The 18304-nt window shown below is 36.5% G+C and overlaps 1 protein-coding gene across 2 annotated transcripts in view; it reads left to right on the forward strand.

The window, feature by feature from the left end:
- Window positions 1–14425, forward strand: part of Malrd1 (MAM and LDL receptor class A domain containing 1) — a 584432-nt gene extending 570007 nt beyond the window's left edge. For both annotated transcript variants that reach the window (XM_037205982.1, XM_037205981.1), the window contains 2 exons: window positions 11942–12017; window positions 14132–14425. In XM_037205982.1, coding sequence (XP_037061877.1) covers window positions 11942–12017; window positions 14132–14215 — 160 coding nt within the window. In that variant the 3' untranslated portion in view covers window positions 14216–14425. The remainder of the gene's footprint in view (window positions 1–11941; window positions 12018–14131) is intronic.
- Window positions 14426–18304: the final 3879 nt, after the last annotated feature.

Raw genomic sequence — 18304 nt, forward strand, 5'->3', positions numbered from 1 at the left:
GGTCTTCTCCAAGTGTGGGACTTCAAGATATCAAAAGAAGGGGAGGGAGGAGTATTTGCAGAATAGATAGCTAGCAAAAAAGCTGAATGAAGAGAAGAAGTCAGCCAGGACAATGACCACACTGATATTTGACAACACATGCTGTAAAATAGAGCTGTTCAAACTGTGTGTGCAGAAGAACCAGCTACGATTTGGTTTTAATTCCCAAACTATCACAGGTTAATGTCTTTATAAGGCAAATGATCATTAGAAAAATGAAATGAAAACACAAAATATTAGTAGAAATTGATATGAGATGAATGGAATATGTCTCCTTTTCTTTGAATAATGTCTTTTTTAAATTATATTTTTCTTTATTTTTGAGAATTCCATACAGATATATAATGAAATATGATCATATTCAGCTCCAATATCTCCCCCTCCAACTCTCCCATTTCTCTTCATCTCCTCCAACATGTCTTCATGACCTTTAAAAAACACTGTGTCCAATTACTGATGCCCATATCAGGTCAGGGGATCATCTATGAAGCCTAGCAAACCTACAAGGAGCCATAACCTCAGAAAGAATGCGTTTCTCTCCTTCAGCAGCAATCAACTTATAATAGTGCCTCAGAAAGCACCGGGCCTAGAGAGTGCTTCCACCATTTATGCAAGAATTTTGCTCAACTTGATCTTCTTCAGGTCTTCTGCAGGTAACCCAAGGTGTTGTGAGAGGATAAGTTCAACAGCCATATCGTGTCTAGAAGATAGCATTTCACAGCACTCTTCCTCACTCTTCCACTTAGGTCTTTCTACCTCCTTTGTGATGTGCCCCAGGCATGGCAGGGAGCAGGGGTTTGAGGAAGATGTCCCATTTAAGGCTGAGCACTCAGTCTCTTTTTCTCGAGACTTTGTCTAATTATGCTACTATGCATTAACTGTTGCTCACTAAAAAAAAAGCTTTTCTGCCCATGATTGAAACAGCCCAATGTGTGTGTGTGTGTGTGTGTGTGTGTGTGTGTGTGTGTGTATCTGAGACAATTTGACCATGATCCTAGAGCAAATTAATGAAAGTGAGTAATATTCCAGAATCTATGACCTCTTCAACTATGTGGGGTTTTTGTTGTTGTTGTTGTTTTCTTTTTCTTTTCTTTCTTTAAGTTTTATGAAGCAGTGCTCAAATCGAGTCAAAAAGTGGCCCAGAACAGAACAACCCAGAACAGCCATGCCACTATTGTGCAAGTAGACACACTTATTCTAATGTGCAGAGTCCGGTGCTGTGAGACAATTGTTGTAGCATCCTGCAGTGTACTGCCCAGCACTGTGGAAGCTAATCACCCAGAAGGAAGTTTCCCACTTTGTCTGAGATTGATTTCTGCATGTCCCACAGCTAAAGTGTGTGCTGTCTTCAGCAACAGGACCTTATAATGTAGTCATGATGGAGAACCAAGAGCAATAGCAGAATTCTGGGTCCTCCATTACCACTAGGGAGAGATCCAGTGCCTTCCACTGCAGCTCCTGTTCAGTAACCCTTGCCTTCCAGGGGCACCATTATCCACCCATGGAGGTAATTACATTTAAACTCTTCTTTAATGATGTATTTTATTTAGCCTACTAACTAATAGGCTTTCTTCAACTTTTTGGATGGTATTTATAAACACATCCTTCTGTGTGTGTGTGTGTGTGTGTGTGTGTGTGTGTGTGTGTGTGTTACATGTTAAGGCCATAACTCTACTGCTGTCACATCACCAGCTCCAAACATTTACTGTTGGTTTTCTATTATCTCATAATGAAACAAAGATTAATGAAACAGAAGCTATATGTAAACTGCTCCCTGAGTTTACAGCAGATAGTTGATTAATGGGTTCTTTTCCACATAAATTGAAAAGGCCTCTGACCATGGGAAGTTAATCTTGAAGTTGTATATAAGAAAACAAATGCCACAATGTCCAATTTTTCTTAAAATTTCTTACATAAGTTGTTGACTTTTCATTGTCTAAACAATTATAAAAAAACCTCTAGGTAATAAATAACTAATGACAGTCACAAACAAGGCAACATGTCAACCAAAGAGACTTACTGTCCATGGGAGGTCAGAAAGGAAAACTGTCCATGGGAGGTCGGAAAGGAAAACTGTCCATGGGAGGTCAGAAAGGAAATTATGTGAAATTTCATGTAGAGCAGTACAGCTGGGAAACCCGTGTATGTTAAAAAGAGAAGATACTGTAAGGCCTGATAGGAGGGTGAATAACAAATACAGAGTAAAGTACAGAAGCCATCAGTCAGACTCTGAAGTTGGCAATGTTTCCAGCCAATGAGGAAGGCATTGAAAACAAACTGAGGAGTCTGGGATTTCTAACATATTTATAAATTAAGCAGTGCAGCAGGGTTAGCAGGTAGTTTGATAAGACATGATAAAGGGAGGATTATGGGAGTGGGTTAGGGGGAAATGGGTACGTCAATCATGAACAGTGAGATTTTATTTGCTGTTTAAATGCTGTGGAGCTCATATGCAAGAATAACCGTGAGACCCTTTCTGAGCTCTACTAACATCACCCGACTCAGAGATTCTGGTTCACAACCACCCTGGGAATCATACTTAGGAACCAACACCAAAGGCAAGAAAGAATTTTACATTTACATAATCTTCCCCCCATAATACTAACATCATGATGTGTCTTCTGAGCTTTATACACACCTGTCACCTCTAAATAATTATTAGTACAAATGAACTTTTTCTGTTTTTTCCTTTTTTAATGTTAAAAATGTTTATTAAAAACCCTATATTAATCAATACAAGTGAATTATAGATTATAAAATAATTCAACACTGATATGTGTATCTGACTTTTTTCTATTTTGTCCATTCTTGATTTTTTTTTTAAGATTTTTTTACCCTTTCAAATGTTATTGAGGACTCCCAAGAGCTTTCATTAACGTGGTTTATATTTACCAAAATGTGCTATAGTAGAAATTAAAACTAAGAAATACTTGACTATATTTTATTTACTTTAACAATATCTTATATACTACCAAAAGAAGCATTAAAACGTACAGTATAATATATGATGTATAGATAAAAACAGCAGCATTTTCTGAGAACTGAATTTTAAACACTGTGTAGCTTTAAATTATCACATTCATAGAGGGAAAAGATGAGAAAAAATATTCTCAGAAGATATAGCTTAGCAAAAATCTACTGAAAAGCTAGTGATATAGTCCCGCACTTGTAATTACAGCACTCAGGAATCTGAGAAAGGAAGATGATGGTGAGTTTGAGGCCAAGCTTGACTACATGGAAAATTCACATTTTTCTGTCAGTCATTCTTTCAAAATAAGCATTGTTCTGCAAAAATAAGTTGTTAGTTTAGCATGCAACTCAATCTTACAATTCCTTCCCAAGATGTAACATATGCCTGTATTCTGTACTTGCATATTTCCCTTCCATGTGCCTATCATACATATTTTCAACAACATAGCAAGGCATGTAGCTAAGAGTTGAGAGTTAATATGATTAATAATAGTTACTGCTTTATTAAAATCAAGATGACTTCTTAAAAATTATCACATGCTTGTGGTGGTAAGAAAAGAATGTACATTTCCATACCATGGCCCTGAGCAGTGCTTAGAGATGGTCAGGGTATCTATCCATTACAGTCACTGTTAGTGAAAAAAAAAACAATAAAAAGTCTGTCATAATAAAAAATAATAATAAATTACCCTTGTATTCTGTCATTACTGTGGAAGTAGTTTTGAATTGAGAGATCACTGGAAGGGGTCTTCAGACACAGTGCTTCGTAGACCATATTTAAGAAATTTTGCTTAATTTGTCTAAATATTTTTAAAGTATTGACAGGGCTATACAATGCTGTCATCATTTAATCAAGCTTGTATTGTTAGATGTGGGAGTTGCAGCTAATATTTTGATAACTTGTGATGACACCTTTCTTCATAAATCTTTATCTCCCCCTCAAATTATCATCTAAATACTATCCTCTAGTAATTTTACCTGGTCAGGAAATATTTAAGGTGTGCTTTTAAATTCATGTCCATGGGAAGTCCCCTGCCCTGCATCTGGTTTAAGTTAGGTGTCTGTGAATTCGCTAACACTGCACTTGAGAAGTAGAGTGATGACCAAGCTCTCACTGACAGCCCCACTTTACTCAAGGTTCGGTTACAGGAACTCGGGTCAGCTGTATGCTTATAATTGCATCCATATTCCTGGGCATGTTCCCATGAAAGTGCTCCATCGTGGCTAGCTTACTTTTAAGCAGTCACAGGTTTTGTGGTCAACATATTAATTTCCTGCATGAAAAGATGAGAGAGAAGCATGGCAGCTGCTATCTCATTTGAGCAAGTTCAGCAAAATTTGGTGTCTTAGTGTGTTTTTGGTTCCATGACCCTAGTGATGAATCTTTTCCTTTCCATATTTTGGCATTTCTAGTTGTTTTTGCAAATCTAGCTCACTCTGAACTACTTCTAACAAATGTTTTGCCTTAAGAACTTGGAAATGAAAACGTCTAGCTCATTGATATTTCCCCCCATTTATCTCTGTGTTTTCAAACTGGCCCTCTTCCTTCCCTTCTCTTCTGTGTAGTCTAGCTTTACTCCTCCCATTTCTGCCCTTCCCTCTTTCCCTTTCTCTCCAACTCTCTCTCTTTTCACTTTCTTCTTTCTCACACAGGTTATTTCTTTAAAGAAAAAAAAACCACTGTATTTCCAAATAATTGATATTGGATTATTTCATTCTCCTCCTAACCCTTTCTCATTTTCCTTTATCCAATCTCAGATCACTAGATCTTTTATAGATCAGTGAGAAAATGTATCTCTACTAGATTCTATTCTTTTTTTTAATATCTTAGTGCATCATGCAATTTTATTCTATCTTTGGAATTGCATTTTTGATATTGACTTTGTTTTACCTTTGAGTGTATATGTATATATGTGTGAATGCCAGTGCACATACACCACAGCATGTATGTGGATGTCAGAGGACAACCTTGCATATGGTCTTCACTTTCTAACATACTTGAGTCAAGGTCTCTTATTGTTCACCACTGCTTATACCAGCCTCTTGGTATCCTGTCTCTGCCTCCTGTCTCATAATAGGAGTGTTCTGATTACAGTGAAGTACCACATCCAGCTTTACGTGCATTCTGAGGATTTGAACTCAGGTCCTCATACTTTCTATCCAGCACAAGCACTGAGACATTGCTCCAGCCCCTGATATTTAGTTTTTAAATATATACAAACATGAACAGATGAAAATGTCTCCTGAATTAACTTTTCTCTGTCCCTTCCAAGCTTCCAGACCTCTAAAGAACCTCCTCTCATCCTTTGTCAAATGTTTTTTTCTGCATAGCTTTTTACCTAAACGTATCTTGGCATAGTCTCAGCATTGTAGTTTCAAAGACATTAAAGCACTGTGCCACACCTCCTGCTGCCTTCTTAAAATAATGTTTTGAACTTGTTGCTCATTTGTGCTAGACGACAGTAGCAGATTTCACATGTAAATGCCGCTTGTGCTTCTGAGTACCTGGCTTGTTTCCCTTTGAAAGTGTGGCTGTGGAACTGACGGTCCTGCTTACATCTGACTTCTAGCATCTTCATGACCTGCTCCTGTCACACGGTGAATAAATATATGATCTCATTCCCATGTGCTATTTCATTCCTTCCGGTTCTTTCCACTTTCTCCCACTGTCCATATATTTGTACTATGCAGAAAAGAAGGTAATTTAAAAAAAAAAAGTGTCAAAAGAAGAAAAAAATAATAAAGAGAATAGTTTTCAATCATTGTCAGGTATCAATGTGTAGTAGGCACTGGTAACAAGTGCATCTAAGAAAGTTTAGCATATCTACAAAAAGCCCTCTAAAGAGAAATTCTAGAGGGATGAACCATGCACTGATCAACACTGTAAGAGAATTTACTCTTGTAGAGAATTTAACATATGCTGTATGATTTATAAGCATTGGATGCATTTCATTAAGTGAAAAGAAATAATAATAATAAAAAAATACCATAGTCAGCACCATCATCCCAGCATCCCCCTTCCACCTGGGAACTAACAGCATTCATGTCTGGGAACTTGAAATATTATCTGGATTCTCAGAAACAATATATAGAAGTTATCTTATTAATGGAAGCCAGTTCTACCACACTATGTACACAGGCAATATCTTTTAATAGAAAAATCACTATGGTAATTGCTTCAAATTATTTTCATGTCTGCACTGCAAGTATATCAATTCCTGAAAGTATGATTCTCCTTGTTCACTGCTGGCAAAATATAAACTTGTGCAGTCACTATGTAAGTCAGCATGGAGAGTCTCCAGAAAACTAAACAGAGAACCATCATGTGACACAACTATATAAGTCATGATTATGTGTCAAATGCCTGTAAATCATCATCCCACAGAGATAATTCTTATCTGTGTTTAGAGCTGTACTATTCATTGTATCCAGGAACTAGAACCAGCCTAGATGTCCATCAATAGATAACTAGATAAAGAAAATGTGGTTAATATGTACAATGGAATCTTATGCATCCATAAAGAAAAATGAAACCATGACATTTGCAGGAAAATAGATGAAACTAAAAACCATTAAGTCAAATGAAACAAGGCAGCCTAATGTTTTCTATTATATGAAAAGCCTCGATTTAAAGTGTGTGTGTGTGTGTGTGTGTGTGTGTGTGTGTGTGTGTGTGTGTGTGTGTGTGTAGTGTTTATATATGTGTTTGTAGATCACAAAATGAGACAGGGAATCATAAGGGGAAATGAGTATCTTAATGGAAATGGGAAGGAGAGGGCAACGGAAATGTAATAGGAAACAAGGGGAGGTAACCAACTAGATGGAGAGAGAGATAGGGGAGATGGAAAGGGGAAGATGAGATCAAAGTATAAAAGCATATTTACAAAGATGCCTGAATGACCCTCATTACTTACATGTTAACCTAAAAATAAATTAAAGATTGAAATGAATAACAAGAAAGTATGGTTCTGCATGCTTTCAGGAGGACAGGGAAAGTCTGGTAATAATGTCTCCTTGGAGATTAACAGAAAAGACCATCCATGTTCCTGAAATGCTGTTCCCTTTTGTTTTAAATTTTATACTGACATTTTGAGCTAGGTTCTCCCTAACCATCTTCTAAACCTGCTTTCAGGAGATGCACTCCTGCATATATCTCTGTGTGTGCATATGTCTCTGTGTGCATGTCAGTGCATGCATGAATGCACATGGAGGCCACAGAAGACCATTCACATCTTTCTTTCCTTTGGAGTCAGGTTCCTTCATTGCATGGAACTCATCAAGTTGCCTAAGATGGTTGTTCTGTTAGCTCAGGAATCCACTTGGCTCTACCTCCCCTGCTCTGGGATTATAAGCATCTACATAAGCCCTTATCACATGCATTGTAGGAACTGAATTCAGGTTCTCATATTTACGTGACAAGCTTTTTTCCAACTAAGCTGTCTTCCTAGCCCCTAAGTGTATTTTTAATGTAAATATATTATGACATCTTTGCTTAAATGGAATAGTAAAAGGGCTAGGTGTTCAGTGGGTTTGACCTAGAAGTCAGTCCGTTTTCACCAGCATGTAAAATGGCAGACAGATGAAATGAGACAACCAAGGCTAACAAAGATATTAAGCCACATCTGATAAAAGTGGCAATTATGTATATAAATTTTATAAGTGAGACTCTTGCTAATCATAAAGGTAATTAAACAAATTATGAAAGTACAACAGTGTATCAAATATTAATTGATAAATTTACAGTGCGTGAGGGTTTAACTGGCCTTTTCCTATCACTCCTGCCCAGTCACCTGCCAAAAGCCAGTCTTCAATACTTAGAGTGACAGTTGTGTCACTGTCTCCTTTCTGTTCCTTTCAGCCTGGTCAAAGATTTATTTATTTGATACCCTAATGTTTTATCATAGCAGGATAATTTCTCCAAAGCACCAGCAATTAGTTGTGCATTACTGCTTAATGATTATGGAGTTTCTATTTGGAGTGATGAAAACATTTTGGAGACAGATAATACTGACAGTCGCATAACATTAGGAATGTAATTGATAAGAGTGAAGTGTACAATTCAAATTGGTTACATTGGCAAATTTATGTTAGCTACATTGACCATAATCTTATGGTAGTATGTAGATGTAACCAACAGTCTTATTAAATAAGAAACACAGAAACAATGTAAAAGAGAAAGCCGAGAGGTCAGAGCTCAGAGCTAAAATCTCACCCTTCCTCCTGCGGTGTCCCAGCTTCCCGAAAGAGACCTATATCCTGTCTGTTCATCTTTTTATAGTATTTTGTTCTGCCTTCTCATTGGTTGTAAACCCAAACACGTGATTGCCTCGTCACTGTCTTGAATGTACAGCCCCCTAGGTCTTAAAGGCATATGTCTCCAATGCTGGCTGTATCCCTGAACACACAGAGACCTATGGGATTAAAGGCGTGTGTCACCACCGCCACACTCTTGCTATGGCTCTAATAGCTCTGACCCCCGGGCAACTTTATTTATTAACATACAATCAAAATCACATTTCAGTACAATTAGATTACCACCACATTAGTAACTAAAATTTAATACAAATTAATATTATCGTATGACATTGAAGCGTGTGTATATTTTATACATATGATTGTGTGAATCGGGGACTAGAAAAATGGCTCAGTGGGTAAATGCTTACTGATCAAGGATAAAGATTTATATTCAGATCCCCAGAACCCATGTAAAGCCAGGCATGTGTAGTAGCCTATGTCTGCAATCCCAGCATTCATACAGTGAAATTAGAGGTGGAACAGGAGAATCCCTAAAGCTGTGTGCCAGCTAGCCTAGTTTACACAACAGTGAATAACAGACTCTCTTAGACATACATGAGCACCTACATTTACATAAGTGAACATATATATACATATGTATTCCCCCACACACAGACACAAAGATTTTAAATGTGTGAATTATATGGCATAAGAATTATATCCTAATAATGCTGTTCAAAACAATATAAACATTCACCACAAAGTCATGTTGATTGCTATAACATAGATGAGTTTTGATTTTATTCTTTTTCATTTTCCTCATTGCTCCTTTACAATATTTGTGGATTAATATTACAAGTAACTCCGTGTTTAGATTACTGTTGGGGCTACCAACATTAAAAAGTTTTGTACAGTGTGTGAAGTAATATATTAACTTAATGGTGTTATCTGTAGGGCATGTGTGATGTTTAATATATATAGATAGGAAAGATATTAACATTTAACCAAAGGAACCAAGAATTCTCAAGAATAGGAGCCATACCTTTGGTTGAAAAACAAACAAAATGGCTTGAGGCTGTGAAGAAACACCAACTTTGAAGTAGGAGGATTTGCAACCACTTGCCCTTCGCCACTCCTTACGGATGCCCTTTTATTACAACGCCATACCCCTAGAGCACACATTACCATCTTTGCAGGCAGTCATCAAACCCCTGAAATGCAGACCCCACCTGTATATTTCACTTTAGCAGAAAAAAAAATTTAAATTATTTAAGACTTAAGAATCTTTTCAGGAGAATAATTGCTTCCTTCCACATATTTAGATGATGGGGGATTTTTATCAACTTCTGCCTGGCATCTCTGAGTTGCCTGGGGCTCCATCAGTCCCAAGCCAAAAGCCATTGTCTTAGAGAAACATCTTTTGTGTCACCCTGCCTGGTCCATCAGGTTCTAGTCACCTGTCCAGTCCCTGGACTATCTGTCCTGCCTAGCACTAGAGTTAAGCGGCTTCTACTCCCTGGTTTTATTCCCAATTTGAGCTTAGACCGCATTGCTGTTTTCAGGGTCTGCTGTCTGTGACTGCCTCACATTTCCTACTTCCTAGCTTTACTCTGTTTTGATACTTGCTAAGTCATGTTCAATCTGTACTGGACCAGCTCTTGCTTTGGCATTTTGACACATTTCAAAACAACCTTTATTCTCTTGCCAGTCACCAGTTAGAGAGTGGTCCTGCCTAGGTGCATGCCCGGAAGTTACTGCTCTGACAGTGTAACATGGACTGGTTTGGGAAGACTGAAACAAACATGAAGATTGAAAATGAATTTATTCAGGTCAAATGGAGAAATTCCTAATATTCCATTAGTGGGTTAAGGAATTAACCAATAGATGGTTGAATTATTTAAAGTTAGATATATAGCTGTTTTTCAAATTATGTTCCACAAAAATCTGTACTAGGTATATTTGTCATTTACCCAAATGCAGTCTTAATGACAGTAAACTATATTATTCTTGACAGATTTAATCCAATGGTTTAAAAAGCAATAGCAGTAGCATGCTTAGACAATATTGACACTGTGTGGAAATGTGTTTCCAAGGAAACATCATTACCCAAGTTAGATTCTGCAATGCTTCTACTTCTGCTGCTTAGGAAAGGACTGTGTGGTTTGGGTAGATGGTAATAGGAGGTCTAGCCTCTAGAAACTTTAAACAGAATATCATTAAGAGATTAGTCTTTTTCTTTAGTGTTTATGGGCGTATACTGACAAACTTACTAATTAACATTGTACCCTGATAAGGCAAAAAATATTAAAGCATATACTTTTTCCCTCTTGGTTGCTGTTAAGACAATGGTAATCATCCCAGGATTGCCACCCATCTCTGTCTCTCTCTCTGCCCACCCCCACCCCTGTGTATGTGTGCAAGTATTTGGGATTTTTACTTTATTTTAACTGAGCAGTCCTTGGTTGTATTATTTTTGTTCCTGTTGTGAGTGTCGTTTTTTTAATCAGCTGTTCCAGAGTTGCTTGTCTTCCAATGAGAATAGAAAGTATAAAAAGAAAGCAATCGTTTAAGAGTTCAGTTATGCTAAATTGTTCAGATCTAGTCCATGACATGAAAAGAAATACTCACATGAAAAACTCCTCAAGAGACTGAACAGATGACTCAGTTGGTAAAGGACTTGCCATGCAAAGTAGAGAACTAGAGTTCAGATCCCCCAATTCATGTAAATGCTGGGTGAGCATTGCAACCTTCTTATAATTGTAGCCTGGAAGGTAGGGAGACAGGGAACCACAGGGACAAGCTGCTTACTTAGCTAAACTAGACAAAATAGTGAGCTCCAGAGCCAAGAAAGAGGCCCTGCCTCAATGAAGAAAGAGAAGAGTCATCAAAAGAGACTTCCTCTATCAATTTTAGGTTTCCATACAAGATTCAAATAAGTGCATGGGTATCATTCACACATTCCCACACACATGTGAACACACACACACACACACACACACCAGATACATGCAAAAATAATTAAAGCAAAACTCTCAAACACTCAAATATAAGATTATTGATTAAACTACTAGATATTTTGACTGATGGTCTACAGATTTCTACAGGAGATACTGTCATAAGGCATGGTCTCGGGATGTGGTTTGGCACTTCCAGTCTAAGAGAGTCCAAGGCAAGCTTTCTATATTACAGTGTCACATTACATTGTTCCTTCTGATATTGCATTGTTAGAAAGTCTTGAGCAATATTTAGGAAGTCAACATTGAAATCAACTTACACCCCTTTTATTTGCCAGAGTCTATTTGGATCTAAATATTCAAGAGCTCAAATTATATTTGTTTTCAAGAATGTGGTTTCCTTGGTGTCCTGCAGAGAAAAAAATATATTTTATGGTAATATTGATGAAAATAAGTGTGCTGGCGAGACACTGTGTCTCTCAAAAATTTCTAACAGTGACCTGAACAAGTACTGTGAAGCACTTGATACTATTTATTGCCAGGTAAGGCGATACACGCCTATAGTTCCTTCACCTAAAGGTTAAGGCAGAAGGAAGGACAGTTTGAGGCTGCACTGGGCAACATAGCAAGACTCTGTTTAAAAAATGAATAAGGAAGTAAAACAACCAGTGCTCTTTCACTAGCGTTTGAGTATTCGTGAGCCTGTTTTGTCCTTTTGTTATTTTGTTTTGTTTTGTTTTAAGGAAATCTGAAGGGGGAAGCAACTGTGCCTTTGTCAATCCGCTTTATGGAAATTTCATCAACCCAGAGAAAACAGAGGTAAGTGGAGAGGCAAATCACATTGATTCAGAAGCAAATGTGTATATGTGCACGTGCGCGCACACACACACACACACACACACACACACACACACACACACAAATACATCTTACCCACCACCAACTAGTTTTGTTTGGAACCATTTCTACATCATGGCTAAGAGAAATATTCTAATGGACTGTTTCTATTTCAATTGAGGGTTAAAAATCATTTAAAGCTCTAAAAGTGAGTGATATTTTCCATTTAGGACAGTTTGATTCTTCTTGTAAAATCAGTTCACTGTTAAATGGCTTTGTGGTCACTGTACCCCCTCCAAGAGAGCTGGTAAATCTGGAAAATATCAACTTAACCCATGAGGAGCATTAGTCAGCTATTCCCAGTAACTGCTCCTTGAGCGTCTTGTTTGCTTTTGTAGCCTCAATAATAAGTATATAGAAAGCTTGGGGGTTTTTTCTTATTACATTTTAAAATATTTATTTTATATGTGTTACATGTCTGCATGTTTGTGTGGGGAATACACACACACCTGAGTGCAGGGGTAGGCGGGATGAAGTGCACTCAGAGCTGGATGACAAGTGGTTTTGAGGAACAGACATGAGGCTGAAGCCAAGTCTGGGTTCTCTCCAAGAGCTGCACATGCTTTGAAGACCTGAGCCATCTCTCCAGCCCTCCTCCTGCTTAATGTTTGTAAAATTATCTATCAACTGTTTCTTATTTTTTTTTTTTTTTGGTCTTGATATTGAAAATGAGCACCAAAGGGTCAAGCCAGACGGTTTCTAACATTTCAGAACCTTTGTATGATGTGGTTGAAGACTTATAAGTGTGGGCTTTTTACATTTCCATGTTTTCTTCAACAAATATGTCATATACACTTTTAGTTTTGTTTAGGTGGAAACAAACAAACAAACAAACAAAACAGTGGAAGAAGAAGCAGGAAATTTCCCTGATTGTGAAGGAATTTATGTGAATGATTCAGTGAAAACATCAAACATATCCCTACTCAATTGATAATATATACCTACAGACATGCAATACTTAATCAATTGAATAAGAAAGACATAACAAAATATATGTATATTTTTACTGAAGATAAGAAAATTTGGTCTTTTTATCTGCAACTTAAATAAGCTTTTGGTGTCTGGTAAATGGTAATTCTAAAAAGAATTAAAATGAAAAGCTTTAGATGTGAAAATCTGTATGTTAGTATCTCAGCAAATCGGCAGTCAGTAAATAGTAGCTAAGAAGGTGCCCTACATTTCTTGCTTTCCCTAAGAAGACAGCCATTATAGAATTTGGGTGTGTGCCTCCCAGAATGCACAGGGAGAGGTGTAGATCAAAGGCCCACTTTTCAACATGCTCTCATGCAGGTTTCCCTGCAGTTTCCTATTGATCCCTCAAAGCCAAACTTCAGAATTTCATTTTCTTTTCTTTTCACATTCTTTTAAAATTCAATTTTCAATTCATTAAATATGACTAAAGAAGAAATCCTGTCACATCTGTTTCTTTTGTTTTGGAAAATGAATTAAATATATTTTAACTTATTTGACAGGAAAGAAAATAGACTTATCTAAAAAAATATTCAAAACTACTGCAGAAAATGCCTTATAATGATATTTATTTGGGAAGCATAGTAAAACAAAACAAACAACAAAACTCAATCACCCATCAGCCACCATCAAATACGTTCAACCTTTAGCCATTTTTGTAATTTTTCTTACCACATGTGCTCCCCAACCCACTCATGATCTCCTAAACAAATCACAGCTATTATTTAATTTAACTATGAAACTTCAGTTGTAAGAACACATTGATATCTTGCCTAAAGATGTAGCAGTATTTTCTTGATACTATCAAAATATATTCAGTGTTCAACCTACTCCAGTTGTCTTCCATGTAAATAAGGCTTTTGTAGTTCTGTCCAGCTCTTGTTGGTACTGTATTTTTAAATCAGAATTTCTATAAAGAACAGTGTGAGCTGGAGCAAGGCTCAGGGCACTCTAGTCATCATTACTGTGATATTAATTAGAAATAAGCTTCATTCTTCATGATCCTTTCAGAAGCTTCCTATCTTACTCTAGAAAATACTAAACTTCTAAATGTGTTTCCTCCTTAGAATTCCATCTATTCTTTCTCAAATCCATTTTATGGTGCAACATCAGGAAGCCTGGAAACGGCGTCTCATCATATCAAATCATAACATCAAAACTGTTTCATTCAATGTGTGTTTATAGAAAATTTCATTCACTAAACTGATTCTATATGAGGTTAAAAAAATCAAATGTTAGTGTGATTACAACATACTGAAGTAGAGCTCCTTGCAGATTAGTTGAATGTGTCCATGGAATCACATAAAGGTCCTTAATTTTCACTGTATATCTGAGTACTTCAATAAAACATTCTGCCTAATCAATGTTTGTTCCTTTTATTTTATCCTCATCATTTACTTTTAAGGGACTAAAAGATAGTTTATTTTAGAGCCAAATTTGAGTGGCCATGGCCTGAGAACAAAGATTTAGGTTACCCTAAATTTTGTGTTATTGGAAGTGGTTGCACAATTTTGCAAAACAAAGAAAGTCATAAATCAAGGCAAGTTTAAAATACATTGGTGAGTACATCAGGGAGGTGGTTATAGTAAGATAGGGCAAAGCTTTTCTATAGGCCTCAGAGGTTATCTCTGAAACTTATGATCACATTGTTTCACATCTAGAATATAAAAGAGTATTAAATGTTTCTTTTTGCTAAGACTTTAAAACAAAGGTAAGCTCACTCCCTTTGCAACCTCATGAGAATGGGCAAATGATGGTAACCCTAATCAATACTTATTTGTGCATTTTGAAAAGCATCTGATAATTAATCCCAAACCCATGTTTTTCAGATAATCATGACACTTTACATAGACATGAAATGCCAAAGTGTAAACTAAGAGGCATCAAATGGTATAAGTGTAACATCTCCACTTTAATAAATATGTGTATCAGGAAATTAAATGTGCACAATGTACATAAGTTTGGTTTTTCATTGTTCAACTATCTCAGCAAAAACCCCAGTTGTTTACAACTTTCATTACTCTCTTCTAGGGCTAGTTCCACTACAGATGAGATGATGGCTTCATTGTGTGTAAAGAATAAAGTTTAAGACAGGAAAGGATAACTTTTATCCTGTGTGTCATATTTTAATACCTAGAAAATCCTCAGCTTGCACTTCAGATCTAGTTTCCAGAATGCATGTCCTGCAAACATTTTCCATCAATGACTTCTTATTTGTCAGAGTAGACATGTTGCCCATGCTAAACCAGACACCCTAAAATAATGGAAGTTACCAAGATTTACTAAAAGCCTTTACTATACAAGATAAGCCTAAAAATAGATCTTTGTAGCACATCTTCAAATAGATGGAATCTGTTTGAAAGAAACTGGATTTAGAAAGTGTGATAGTTAATCGTAATTGCCAGCTCAACAGAATCAAGACCCACCTAGGAGATGCATCTTAGACATGGCTTTGGGGGTCATATCTATTGTGTTTACTGAGATGGTAAGTCCTACTCACTGTGGGAGTTGTGCCATTCCCTAGCAAGGATGTCAGACTGCATACAATGGAGGAAAAACAAAACTGAGTATGCAATTTTTCTCTCTTTAGTAGGAATCTTAAAAGGTCTTATTAATTAAATCAAATCTGAGCCAGGTATTGGGGTGAACACTGGAAGATCAGAGAGACAGAACAGGCCACAGCTACCTCACCTCACCAGTTCCTCAGCTGATCCTGTTTCCTCAGACTGGAAGCTTCTGAGTCCTCATTCAGAATGAATCTCAGCTGAACTGTGTTGCTTGAAAGCCTGAATGCTTAACCAGCCAAAATGTTTCTAGTTTCTGGTCCTCACGCCTTATATACCTTTCTCCTTTCTACCACCACTCCCTGGGATTAAAGGCTTGCTTTCTGGGATTAAAGGCGTGAGTCACAATGCTTGGCTGTATCCTTGAACACATGGATTTCTGCCTCTGGAATGCTAGGATTAAAGGCGTGTGCTATCACTGCCTATCCTCTATGTTTAATATTGTGGCTGTTCTGTCTCTGACCCCAGATAAGTTTATTAGGGTGCACAATATTTTGGGGAACACAATACCACCACATCTCTCTATCTCCTGATTGTGGGTGTGATATGACCAATAGCTTCCCTGCCAAGATGGACTGTGCCCTTGAATTGCTTGCTTCAATAAGTCCTTTTTCCTTTGGCTGCAATTGTCAGAGAATTTTATCATCTCAACAGAAAAGTAACTGAGACAGGTAGGATGAATTTGTACATAAATTTTACTAACATTTTTGAGATTACAGCCTGGCCAAAAATTATCATTTTTCATTAACCTTTCAATAACTGAATCTTACATTTTACTTTACTCAACTTTTAAAGGCTCATTTTTATTTTTATTTATGTATGTGTGTTGGGGGGCATATATGTAATATGTGTGCATGTACCCACACTGCCAGAAGAGGGCATTGGATCCAGTGCATCTGAATTACAGGGCATTGTGAACTAAACTTGGGGTCTCTGGCATAGAAGCAAGCAGTCCTAGCTGTAGAGACATTCACCATCCCTTGAGTCATCTTTTGCAATCCCTTGTATAGTTTAGCTCTCTATTAATTACTTTTTCTAAATTTTTCTTCTGTTTCAACAATAAAATTACTGACCCCAGAAAAATTAATACAGGGAACATAAGGAGTTGTTATTAGTTAAGTGTGGCCCCATTATTGTGGGACACATGTATACTTTAAAAGTTGTATTCGTGGATTCAGCAAAGAATTTAAGGCTGCTACATGAAAAATGTATTAAACATACAGTTATTTTCAAAAGAAAATGATTATCTGACCTAAACTCATCTATTTTGTATAAATACTAAGAGAATTCATGACACATAGAGCATCGATGACAAAATCAGCACAAAATAGAAATAATGAGACTACAATTAATAATATTAATTTGTTCGTGCAGGGAGTTGCTACATACACGCTAAAATATTTTAACATTTTTGTCTGACATTCTAAACATACATGGAAATTATGTTAAGCTGAATGAATAAAATTGGTAGTTACTCATGCTCATTTTTTTTCGGAAATTATTGTGAGATTGAGATAATTCACTTTTCTGTGCAGGCATCTTCTTCTGAAAACTTTCTTGTCTAAGACAATGCTTGCACCACTGTGATCGAAAAACTGGGTCAAGGAAGAAGAGCTGACAAGCCAGTTAGAGAGTGGACAATTTGTCTATCTCAGCTTCAGGTCAGGGAAGCAGCTGAACCAACTGCTCTCGTAGCTTGGACTGGGTTACGTTTTTCTAATCTAGGACATATCAGGAGAAAGGATCACAATGATTAACCTCTTTTATGTAATTAACATATTCATCAAATGTATTTTAAGCAAACGATAATATAATAATAATAATAATAGCAATTGCAAACTCTAAACATAATGAAAATATGCACAAAATAGTGTTCTATGTAGTTTACATATTTTAGTTCATAGATATAAATAATGTTCTGTGTACTGTGTTGTAGTGTCACTATTTATATGTAGCTATTGTATATGAAGGTTGATTTAATTTAAACTAATAAAAAATAAAAATATAGTGCCTTATTTGAACTAACAACACTGCAAGAGTTCAGTAGCCACATGTGCTAAAGACATCTATACTGGATAATAGAAAGGACATTTCTATCATTCCAGTGGTTTTTCTTGAATGACACTGGCTTAGATCATTGTTTGAAATAGTTTCCTATAAAGAATTTTGTTATAATATCTGTAAGTCTAAAATGTACTAAAGAGTTTTATCATGTGTGCACTTTGACTAGAAACAGCCAATTTCCACAGAAAAAAAGATAGATTATAAATAAGACAAAGTGTATTTATCTGGAAGAAAACTATCAGGTACCTATAATGAAGTGCTTTTTAATAACACTTTCTTGCCATATAAATGTTACATAGAATTCAAACAGAGCCACATCATCTTTGCCCATTTCATTCTTTTGTGTTTAGATGGCACTTTGAAAACATTACAATTATTTGTTTTCTTTTTTCATCTTCTTGAGCTTCAATCATTTCTGGATGTTTATTACACCATAAAGTAAGATTCAAGTTTGCCTCTAAATAACAACCACTTTGTGCTTCCCACGTAAGAGCCTTCTGCATTTAGGAAAGAAAAACACAATAAACCAAAACTACTGTATTCAGAGTAATGTCTTTCACAGTTCAGTGTATCAAACTTAATTCTTATAAATAAAACTCAGAGGAAATTTAT

The sequence above is a fragment of the Peromyscus leucopus genome, chromosome 5, assembly GCF_004664715.2.
Source record: "Peromyscus leucopus breed LL Stock chromosome 5, UCI_PerLeu_2.1, whole genome shotgun sequence".
In the NCBI taxonomy this organism is placed as follows: Eukaryota; Metazoa; Chordata; class Mammalia; order Rodentia; family Cricetidae; genus Peromyscus; species Peromyscus leucopus.